This window comes from Protobothrops mucrosquamatus, unplaced genomic scaffold (genome assembly GCF_001527695.2).
Source record: "Protobothrops mucrosquamatus isolate PMUCROS unplaced genomic scaffold, P.Mucros_1.0 scaffold1377, whole genome shotgun sequence".
Taxonomy (NCBI): Eukaryota; Metazoa; Chordata; class Lepidosauria; order Squamata; family Viperidae; genus Protobothrops; species Protobothrops mucrosquamatus.
Window position 1 is genome coordinate 174,724 of NW_015387566.1, and position 12,046 is coordinate 186,769.

Sequence of the window (12,046 nt, forward strand, 5' to 3'; positions counted from 1 at the left end):
TACAGATAGTTGAACAAACTTTGTTGCATTACATTCCTGATTAAATTATCTTTCCATTGATATATATAATTTTATGGTACCACTCCCCAAAAAAGTGGTGTTATTAGCCACCAAACCTCAAAAATACACTTTTCCCAAAAGGTTTCCGCAATTTTGGCCACTACTGTATTCAAATACAGTCATCACCAAGTCATAGCGACACCTAGTGGCAAGATCTGTTCATTTCTCTGAGCAGGTTTTTTTTTGCGGCTTCTATACTGTAAAAAATTACAGACTACGGGAAACCATTTGCACTTCAGTTTGAGATGCAGACAACACAGACTCATTCCCAATGGCCTGCACCTGTGTTCAACAGTAAAGGGACACGGGGCAGGAAACATCCTGCAGCCTCAGCGACACTCTAAACGAATGCAAAGGACCAGCTGTCTGCAAGGAGTATAAATCCTTCTACTCCCCATCGTCCAGTCAGAGCTGAAGAAGCTTCTTGGATGAGAAGCGAAACGTCTTCAGAGAAAAACAAGAAAGTCCAGTTGCCTCTTGAAAAAGCACCTTGGAGGCTTCTATACTGTAGTGAAGAAATATTCTAAGGGTAGAGAGATACTGCTGTAAGGACGTTGTTGACAATTTAACCGTCATAAAAATCCCTGGAAGTATTTACTGTACAGATATACTCCGTATGAAAAAATTTAAGAGATGATTAAATATTGTAAGAGCAGGTCATCGCCAATTTTTTCAAGCATCGGTAGGAGTGCTTATATGAGTGCCTCAAAGGTGCTTTTCTTCTTCTATGTGGTATTTTATTTCTTCTATAAATTTGCTTCTATGGATGTTCTTGCCTTAACACTGGAGTTGAGGCTTGGTGATCTGACAGCAGAGAGATTGTGACGAAGAGCCCAGCTGGCCAAGGAATCGTGCTTATTCTAAGCATGTGGCTTATTCTGCTTTTTGCCAGTAAGAAAAGGTTTGAGAATCTGATCTGAGAAACTTAAACTAATCTTACGAAGACCTGGTTCAATCTACAGGAAGACTATCGTAAGTCCAAGGATCTGAACTCTCACGATGTCGAGAAGGCATTTCAGTACAGGAGAGAAACTCAAATCAATCATTTTCAAGGAGGCTCCAGCAGCATAAACTGAACGGCTGAGGTGTCTTCAGCACTAGCAATAACAATATCACTTAGACTTATATACCGCTTCATACTGCTTTGCAACTCTCTCTAAGTAGTTTACAGAGTCTGCCTGTTGCCCCCAACAATCCGGGTCCTCATTTTACCGACCTCGGAAGGATGGAAGGCTGAGTCAACCTTGAGCTGGTCAGGATCGAACTGCTGGCTGTGGGCAGAGTCAGCCTGTAATACTGCATTCTAACCACTGGGAAGGAAGGAAGGAAGGAGGGAAGGAAGGAAGGAAAGAAGGGCAATGGCAATAGCCCTTAGACTTATATACCGCTTCATACTGCTTTACAGCCCCCTCTAAGTGGTTTACAGAGTCCGCTTACTGCCCCCAGCAATCCGGGTCCTCATTTTACCGACCACGAAAGGATAGAAGGCTGAGTCAACCTGGAGCCGGTCAGGATTGAACTCCTGGCTGTGGGCAGAATCAGTCTGCAATGCTGCATTCTAACCACTGCGCCACCAGGGCTGTTAATGTCTTAATAACAAGACAAGCTTATTGAGTCCCGTAAGGGAGATAGGGCAGTATATAAATTTAAATAATAAATAAATAAATAAATTTGGAGACTAAATCCGCTTGACCAGAAACTTGCCAAGAGTAATCCCTGATGGGCTGGGCTAGGTTTGAGTCACATCTGGAAGCCTGAACAGCAACGCCCTCCGAGAATACACTTTTCTGACCTGCCGATCTTTTGCATTCCCACAACGAACACCATTCTATAGCAATCCCATAAAGGCTGATACCTCTTGCAAATCACAACCAACATATTACAGTAATGGCCACGTATATATTTAATCTGTTTTTGACAGGGACCTGAATTCTATCTCCTTCCTTGTTTCATTGAGAAACTCCTTTAGGTCATATACGTCAGCTGACACTGAGAGAAGCCTCTGCGTCCTCCTTCAGTCTCTTGGGGGTTGAGGACGGGATCCACCGGGGATCTTCTGAGCACTAAGCTTCCACAGCTCCTACCAAAGGAAAGATATTCAACAGCCTTTAGGGCTCTCATACATTTCAGGACTCTACCATTATTTATGAGGTTGGGAAAGCAGGAGGAAACTCCCCCCTACTACACTGCCATTTGTTAGGGGGCTGAAGTACAACAGTACCCGTGTCAACGCTGCTAATATTGAATATTCTTGCTTTGACAAAATATGCAGAACTGTCTGGTACTTTTAGAGTTAATTCAGAGGAGAAGGGGAGAGGAGAGAAAAGCGTGGAAGAGAACGGAAGTGAATCTTTGCCCTCCAGGTTAATTGGAAGATGTGAATCAGGACCCCAAAATAGGGGAGGGGAAATGCCTGGAATGTTATGTGCAAAGGAAGGGAAATTCAGATCTTGGCATTCTCCATGCTGTAACACTAATAAAGGCTTTTTAGGTTAAAAAATGCCTGAAAGTTCTTTGAAGTGTTTCATTAATGAGACACATGACAACCCACACAGAACAAGAAATGGTAGACCGGGTTTTGGTGCTGGTGGGGACTAATGGTCCTCGGGCACCTCCTAGCGTGCCTACAGAATATCTGCTTTCTTCTAAAATTAAAAAATAAAGGATTTTGGATACTCAGCACAAAAAAGAAAAGGGAATTAGCAAGGCAGATGAATGGTCAGTTAGGAAAAAGCTGAGGGGAACTCAGAAACAGTAACAGAGTTGGAAGGGACCTTGGAGGTCATCTACTCTAACCCTCTGCTTTCGCAGGAGACCTAGACTATGTCTGATAAATGGTTGTCCAGTCTCTTTTTGAAAGCCTCCAGTGATGGAGCACCCACAACTTCCAAAGGCAATTTGTTCCACTGACTGATTGTTCTCACTGTCAGGAATTTTTTTCTTCGTTCTAGGTTGCTTCTCTCCTTGGTTAGTTTCCATCCGTTGCTTCTTGTGCTGCCTTCTGGTGCTTGTTCTACCATCCTGACTTTCTATCACTTGTATAATTACACCAGAGAAGTAGTTTGCCAACACTGATACCCACCAGTTGTGGAACTCGCTCGTAAACAATATGCTGCGGGAAAGACAGTTCGATAGGCTGAATGCTGTATTTCGTCCTGCCCTCGCTGGTTTTCAGCAGCTCATCCAAAGTACTTCGGAAGTGATTATAGGCTTCACACACAACGTCCATTTGTCTTAAAGTGAAGTTGAACCTGGTCAAACACATCCAACAAAGTGTCTCAGCACAATTTCAAAAGGATATTTTTCTAAATGTGGCTGCATCTTCCCAGCAAAGGGCTGACAGCAAAGGGCTTCAGAAGATGAATCAACCTGACAGCAAATGCTGGTGTTAACCAAGAACCAGCAGATTGCCTGTAACTCAGATAATGCTGCCAAAGGAGAAAATTCTGTCTGGTTAGTGCCTACTGCTGTATGGAACTTTTTCATGTCAACCCCCTAGAACAGTGGTGGCGAACCTATGGCACGGGTGCCAGAGGCGGCACTCAGAGCCCTCTCTGTGGGCACGCGCGCCGTCGCCCCAGTCCTAGGCCTTCAGCTGGCTTTTATAAAACCTTTTCGCTTTAGGCCTCTGCCGCCGTGTGCAAAAAAAAAAGGTTCAATCAATCAATCAATTTCAACTTCTCGCGGGGAAAAAAAAAGAATCTTGCAAAGTTGGAATTGATTGATTGAACTTTTTAGTCCCACCCAGTCTGCTGTTACCACCGCAGCCACGCCCACCCAATAGGCCACACCCACCCAATGGGCCACACCCATCCGGCACTCGATGATGCATAAGTGGGTTTTGGGTTGCAGTTTGGGCACTCGGTCTCTAAAAGGTTCGCCATCACTGCCCTAGAATGAGAACGCTGCCAGTTTTATTCGGCTTCAATAATTAGAACGAGATAAAGGCAAGACAATGGAGTCAAAGGGAAGGAGGAGAAAAAAGTAACTCTTTTTGTAGAATTTACAACATGCTCAGAGTGCAGGAGCAGTCATGCCAGAATACAGATAGTCCTCAGCTTACAACTATTTATTTAGTAACCATTCAAAGCACAGCAACGAAAGAAGTGACGTAGGACTGGTGCTTGCACTAACAATCACCTAAGTCAGAGATCCCCAATCTTTTGGCCACCAGGGACCGGTTCCGTGGAGAGAGGTTTTTGCATGGACTGGAGAGTGTGTGGTTTTGTGTGCTGCCTGCATCCCATGGATGGGGCTGGTTGCTGGCATGCCGCGGCCCGGAACTGGTCCACGGGCCAGGGGTTGGGGACCCCTGACCTAAGTAACCTCAGAGTCCACATGATCAAAATTTTGGTTTTTGGCAACCAGCCTGCACTTAACAATAGTTGTAGCATCCTGGGGGATCATGTGATCACCATTTGTGACCTTCCAAGCCAGCTTCCGTTAAGCGAAGTCAATGAGTTAAAGAGGGATTGTCTTAAGGACTCTGCTTCACTTAACTGTGGCAAAAAATTGCAACACTGGGTGTGATCTTAACAAGCACCTTGTTTAGCAATGCAGATTCTGGTCTCAATTGTGGGTCTAAATTGAGGACTATCTGTACACTAAAGGCCCTTTCTAACTTGGTCTAGAAAATAAAATTGTCTAAAATAACTGGTTGATATTTTTGTACATCGATGGTGCTGGAAACTCAAGGGAAGCAAATATTGCCATAGTTGCAAGCTGTGTTTTTGCTTGGTGTGTGACACACAAGACATCCTGTTTATCTTATGGGGCGCTTTCCACTTAAAACACATCACCAACCTCTTTTCCATAGAGAAGAAGATGGTGCAATCATTCCTCAGGTTGCTAACGATTCGGGACAGCGTTTTGAAAAAAGCATCCGTTAGGTCATCGTCATAAAATACTGCAATATGAAAGATAAAATGGTGAAGGTTTTCAAGGCTACACAGAAGCATTACCTCCCATCTTAAAGCTGATTTATACAATCAATCACTGCATTACAGGATAATACAAGCAGTTAACTTCACATTTTACTAACTGGAACTCCGGGTGAACTGCGGTCGTCAGGAAAAGGACATTTTGCAATTGCAAGAGACGGGCTTGGCAACACTCACACACTGATCTGCAGTGTAGCTACACACTTGGTTTTTTAATTTCCCTGGGAGTCTTTTACTCAGGAAGAGGAGAAGGAAGGGGTGGTGGATACGTTCGCTCTCTCGATGTCTAGGGAGATTTTCAATCGTCCAGGTCATGGTTGTCCCAAAGGTTTTTTTTTTTTTTTTTCCAAAAGGCAACTGGACTTTCTTGATTTTTTTCTTTGAAAATATTTCACTTCTCATCCAAGAAGCTTCTTCAAGTTCCAAACTTCAGTTCAGAACAGAAGAAGCTTCCTGGACGAGAAGCGAAACATTTCAAAGGAAAAAAAAACCCCAAGAAAGTCCAGTTGCCTTTCGGAAAAGCGTCTTTGGGTTTGCGGCTTTGAATTATTTGTAAATAAAGAAATAAAATAAATTTGTTTAATAAACAGAAAGATTCTCAACTCTGCTCCTATTTTCCCCAAGGACTCTTTTATAAGGAGCATTCCAAATGGCAATTAATAATTTCCATTACTGAATAATAAAATCACTCCAGGCAGTGATGTTATCTTCCTAGAACTAATATGAGCCTTTCTCACCACTACATTAAATTTTGGGTTGGTTTTTTTTGGTTTAATTTCAATATTGTTATCTGAAAAGCAGTTCCAGTCACAGATAGTTTACTTACTTTAGAATGGTATCTGCTTTTTCATCGTTTCTCTCATTAGTTTTTTGTGATCACAAAATGGGTTATTGAATTTTTTAAACAATGATTCCACGTTATCTTATTTTACTGCACCAAAAGGAATCAGAAGTCAGAGCTTTTTTTTCCTCCCACCTTTGTCTCTTCTCCCTTTGTCTTTTCCTCCTTTATTTCCCCATTGTTTTGTTTTTTTCTTTGTATTTCTGTATTTTATATTTTGATAAACTAATAAAAATTTTGAAACATTTGAAACACTTCGTTAAAAAAATGTACTGGGCAAGATCTGTTTAACTGCTACATATTTTAATGTTGTATTTTATATTTTAAATTGAATGTTGTACAGTATGCCTCGTTTTAATTGTGCTTTTTGAGATGACTAAACAAACATTTTTTAAAAATATAGGTTCGTATCACAGCTGCACAAATATGTGGGTGTGATTTCGTAGCTATTCCTCCAATAATTCAAATTTCTGAACCAATCTGAAGCACAGAATGAAACTGGGTTTTGTCAAATTGATTGGGAGCCAAGTGTAAGAACTGAAAGGTTTGTGCACATCCTTACCTGAAGGAACCTCACTTCAATCACCTTTCCCTGAATCAACCTGATTCTGACATTCCAATCTCATGAAGACTGATTAGAATAGAATAGAGCTGGAAGGGACCTTGGAGGTCTTCTAGTCCAGCCCCCTGCTCAAGCAGGAGAACCTATACCATCTCAGACAAGTGACTGTCTAGTCTCTTCTTAAAAATCTCTAGTGATGGAGCGCCCACGATTTCTGGTGGCAAGCTGTTCCACTGGTTAATTGTCCTCATTGTCAGGAAGTTTCTCCTTAATTCCAGGTTGCTTCTCTCTTTGGTCAGTTTCCAACCACTGTTTCTCGTCCTTCCATCTGGTGCTTTGGAGAATAATTTGACCCCCTCTTTTTTGTAGCAGCCCCTCAAATACTGAAATACTGCTATCATGTCTCCCATGTTTCTTCTTTTCTTTAGACTAGCCAAACCAAAGTCCTGCAGCCTTTCTTCGTATGTTTTAGTCTCTAGGCCTTTGATCATCTTAGTTGCTCTTCTCTGAATTTTTTCCAAACTCTCAACATCTTTTTTGTGACATGGTGATCAAAATTCACTGCAGTATTCCAGGTGTGGTCTCACTAGGGCCGTGGTGGTGAACCTATGTCACGCGTGCCACAGGTGGCACGCAGAGCCCTCTCTGTGGGCACGCGCACCGTCGCCCCAGTCCTAGGCCTTCAGCTGGGTTTTATAAAACCGTTTCGCTTTAGGCCTCCGCTGCCGTGTGCAAAAAAAAAAGGTTCAATCAATCAGTCAATTTCAACTTCTCGTAGGAAAAAAAAAGATCTTGCAAAGTTGGAATTGATTGATTGAACTTTTTAGTCCCACGCAGTCTGCCGTTACCACGGCAGCCACGCCCACCCAATGGGCCACACCCACCCAATGGGCCACACCCACCCAATGGGCCACGCCCACTCGGCACCCGATGATACATAAGTGGGTTTTGGGTTGCAGTTTGGGCACTCGGTCTCTAAAAGGTTCGCCATCACTGCCCTAGGGTTTTATAAAGCGGTACTAATACTTCATGTGATCTTGATTCTATGCCTCTGTTTATACAACCCATACTCCTGTTTTATAGCCTCAATCCATTCCCAAACCTGTTTCCATACCATCAGCAGCCAGTATCACAGTGGTGAGATCATGCAGGTCAGCAATCTCTTTTTCGGACCAGCTGAAGCAATCCTCAGGATCTACAGCAAAACGAAAAAATACACATACAAATACTTATTTACTGCATATCTCAAATTTTCCACGGGGATCTGAGAACTGAGTCAGGTTCTACCTGCAGGCCTACAATGTAAATTCCATGCTGTGCAAGGAAAAAGGCATTGATAGGAAGAAAACATCTAGGCAGCTACATTTTGGGGTTATTTTATGCCTTGATATACACATGTAGTCCTCAGCTTACGACTACAATTGAGCCCAAAGCTTCTGTCACTAAGCAAGGCATTTGTTAAGTGAATTTTGCCCCATTGTACTGTCTTTTTTTTGCCATGGTTGCTAAGCGAATAACAGCAGTTGTTAAGCGAATCACATGGTCATTAAACGAATCTGGCTTCCCGCCCATTGACTTGCTTATGGGAAGTCACAAATGGTGATCGCATGATCCTGGGACACGGCAACGGTTATAAACACAGGTCAGTTGCCAAGCACCCAAATTTTGATCACCTGACCATGGGGAAGCTGCAAAAGGTTATAAGTGGAGAAAAATGGTGACGAGTCACTTTTCGTCATCTCAGATAAAATCCTGAATTTTAAATTAGAGATTGGAAAGGAAACATCAAACCAGCTATAGAGAAGGCTTACGTACCAGTGCAGAAATCGTCTTGCTGCCAATCCAGCTTTTTAACTCTAATTTCACTTCCTAAAAAAATCCGCAAAATAATAAGTGGCAAGAAAGGAAGACTATTAGGATACAAGCAGTGGTGGGATTCAAATACCTTAACATCTGGTTCTCTGCGTGGATGCAGGCCTGGGCCGAGGCCTAGAATGGACTTCTGGAAGTGACATCAGTGCACTTCCTGTTCTTCCTCCCAAGCTGTTCTAAGCTTGGGAGTCCTCCTCCAGACCTCCGAGGTCTAGAACAGACTTCCGGAAGCGACATCAACACACTTCCAGCGGGCCGTTCTAGGCCTGGGAGGCCTCCATCAGGCCTAGAACGGACTTCCAGAAGTGACATCAACGCACTTCCGGTGGCCGTTCTAGGCCTGGGAGATCTCCTCCAGGCCTCCGAGGCCTAGAACGGACTTCCAGAAGCAGCATGGGTTCAGCCAGTTCTCCGAACTTAACAAAATTTAGCTACCGGTTCTACCGAACCGGCACGAACCGGCTGAATCCCACCACTGGATACAAGCAATTCATAAAATAAACAAGAATATAGTGGCAATGCCGTTGCGATGTGTCTTGGGTTAATGTCATGGTTCCGATAGTTGAAGCCAATTAAAAGAACTTCAAGGCAAAGATTTCTTCCTTAAAGAACATTTTATTCAGGAAACAAAGTATCGGCACTTACATGGTTGAACCCAAGACTAAAGTTTCCTCCCTGATACAATGTAACAAGTTTCAATTCCCACCCATAAAGGCTGTCATAAATCACATTCACCAATTAATCTAAAACACGGGCTCTCCTTCCCACTTTACAGCCTGCCAAAACTTTATCTAGAATTGACCTTGAAGCGCACTCAGCTGCAATTGTTTAGACCAGGAGTAGGCAACCTTGGCTCTTTTATGACTCGTGGACTTCAACTCCCAGAATTCCTGAGCCAGCCACCACTTTTGCAGATTATGTACTAGTTAGAGGAATGCAGTGTATTTTTCTTCAATCAAGAGGAGAAGAAAACCTAGTACACAAATACTCTTTTACATATCCATTGGAACCATGAGAATTGAAGGATAGACAGGATAGACTAATAATTTTTTTGTTCAAAATTTCTTGTTCTTCTATAGAACTTCTTATATCCAAATTAAACTGATAAAACATATTAGCCACTTGTCCAGAGGCAGCACTCAAGATTATAAGTCAAAAAATATACCGGGAGCAAGTATATGAAGTACATGCAGTAGTACCCTGGTATTCAACTGCTTTGAAACTCATCGAATTTGGTACTCAATGCATTTTGACAGGAAAGATTTTATCCCAGTACTCATCGTTTGTTCGGTACTTGACGCACAAGCCAGAACATGTTGTTGTCGGCTGCCTTGTGCCTCGTTATATTATTCCTTATGGGAAAAATCTGTTGGGTACTCATCGCACGTCCCGGAACCAATCAAACATAACCACTGTACCACTCAATGCATCTCAAATTTGATGTTTGTTTTAGTTGCTGAACATGAAACAATTTTGAAAGCACATTTCAACACAATCTCACGCGGATTTGTTCAGCGTCAGTCCCCCCCACACTTATATTCAATGGAACTTACTCATCTTTTACCTGTTGGCTCAGTGATGTGCTTGTTTAAGGCTACATTTCGTTCACACATGCTCAGTAGGTCTTCACCAACGTCTTTAAAAACAAAAAAGAGGAGAGATGTCAGAATCCCAAAGAGCCAGTTTGGCGAAGGTGCTGGCCTAGAAGCCAGGAGACGGTGAGTTTTAATCCCGCCTTAGGCATAAAAACCAGCTGGATGACTTTTATTTATTATTATAAATAAAATAAATAATTAAATTAAATATGGGGCGGGAAGAGGAGTACCCTGAGTCCCGCCGATTGTCGGAGTATTTTTGATGTTATGTTTATGTTATTAATTTTCGGCTTAATTTTTCTTTATAAATTTGTCCGGCTAGTAATTTTAACAGGAATTTTTAGGGGATTTTTTGGGGCGATTTTAAGGGATCCGCAGACTTTGGGCCAATCACCAGGAGACGGTGAATTCTAATCCCGCCTGAGGCATGAAAGCTGGTTGGGTGACTTTGGGCCAGTCCCTCTCTCAACCCAACTCACCTCACAGGGTTGTTGTTTTGGTGAAAATAAAGAGACAGGGGTATTATGTACGTTTGCCATCTTGAGTTCAATAAATAAGAGGCAGGATAAATATCTAGTAGTTTCATGCCGAGTTAACTCACAAGTCCTCAACCTACGGCCACAACTGGAACTTCCACAGCTAAGCAATGTGGCCATTTAGTGAGTCAGGCCTGATTTTACGACCTTTTCGTTGGGGTCATTAAGCAAATCCGTTTCCCCCAATTGCCTTTGCTCGCTAGAAGCGGGCTAGGAAGCTTGCAAACGGCGGTAACGTGACCCTGTGCAAGTGTCACAAATACACGCCGATTGCCAAGTATCCAAATAGTGACACTGTAACAGCAAGGATGCTGTGACAGTCCTAAGTCTTTTTTTTTTTTTAGCACCGTTGTGGTCACTAAATAAATGGCTGTAAGTCGGAGACAGTAGGCATTTTGAAAACATGAAATGTTGTTTTTAAATATCCCAATATTATGATTTCCAAACCACCCAAAGAGTTGAACTAAAGAGATACCTGTGGAATAAATGGTCTTGGCAGCTTTTGCCATAATGATGCTGACAAACCCGATTCCTGCCCCAAGCTCCAGCACGGTGCAACCCTTGAACAGATCTTGCTTCGAGAGGATGTAATCAGCAAGCAGGAAAGCTCCTCGCCAGACCTTCGAAACCAGGAAGAGTGATTATACAGTGGTGGCCAAAACTGTGGAAACCTTTTGGGAAAAGTGTACAGTAGAAATGCCACCTTTGGTTAAATTTCCACCAATTTTTCTTCTAATTTCTTTATAACTGTAGCCCTTGATCACTTAATAATACTATTTTACATCAGTTTCTGGGCAACCGGTCAACTCTTTGCACCGTTACTTTAATTTTATTACGTTTTACAAGCTCACTCAATGAAAGAACACAAAAAAAACCCCAACCAACTTGATAGCGATCCCATAACACACTGACAAATGTCCTCCTCTCAGCTTCAATACATGACATCAATAACTGAATCCTACTGTGATCTGATTGGCTCATTGCCAAAACAAGATGACACCCAATTGGCTCTCTAAACACTCATGCTCATTGGCTACAATCAGATGAAGGAAAGCTACCTGATATCAACCTCAGCAAGTTGTGCTTCCTTTTTCTGATTATTTGGCTATAACTTTTCATAGAATACAATACAGATAACTGAACAAACTTTGTTGCATTACATTCTTGATTAAATTATCTTTCCATTGATATATAATTTTATGGTACTACTCCCCCCAAAAAAGTGGTGTTATTAGCCATCAAACTTCAAAAATACACTTTTCCCAAAAGGTTTCCACAATTTTGGCCACTACTGTATGAGGTGCAGACTTAAAAGGATGGGAAATGGACAGCAAACCTGCTTCCTACCTGCTTCCCAACATCTTCTAAAGGTGTCGCCATGGTGTGCTCTGGAACAGCAAAACAGACGAAGAATCTTTTTCATTATGCCAAATTCATTATTGCCCCCTAAAACGTATTCTTCTCAAAACTGCTTTTGCCCTAAAGCTCAAAAAATATGAACATGAAAAGACAGGAGTGGGAAATACCGTATTTTTCGCTCTATAAGACGCACTTTCCCCCCCCCAAAAGATGTGGGAAAATGTCTGTGCGTCTTATGGAGCGAATGCCGCCTCCTGACCGCGCCGCCGCCGCCGCCTCCC

General features: G+C 42.5%; 1 protein-coding gene across 1 annotated transcript in view; it reads right to left on the reverse strand.

Annotated features, from left to right (window-relative positions):
• Nucleotides 1–1,939: 1,939 nt before the first annotated feature.
• The window catches only part of METTL22 (methyltransferase like 22), a 16,183-nt gene continuing 6,076 nt past the window's right edge, over nt 1,940–12,046 (reverse strand). The window contains exons 4-11 of the mRNA XM_015821652.1: nt 11,754–11,794; nt 10,882–11,026; nt 9,840–9,911; nt 8,219–8,272; nt 7,518–7,598; nt 4,864–4,966; nt 3,143–3,311; nt 1,940–2,140 (exon numbers count right to left, since the gene is read on the reverse strand). Coding sequence (XP_015677138.1) covers nt 2,075–2,140; nt 3,143–3,311; nt 4,864–4,966; nt 7,518–7,598; nt 8,219–8,272; nt 9,840–9,911; nt 10,882–11,026; nt 11,754–11,794 — 731 coding nt within the window. The 3' untranslated portion in view covers nt 1,940–2,074. The remainder of the gene's footprint in view (nt 2,141–3,142; nt 3,312–4,863; nt 4,967–7,517; nt 7,599–8,218; nt 8,273–9,839; nt 9,912–10,881; nt 11,027–11,753; nt 11,795–12,046) is intronic.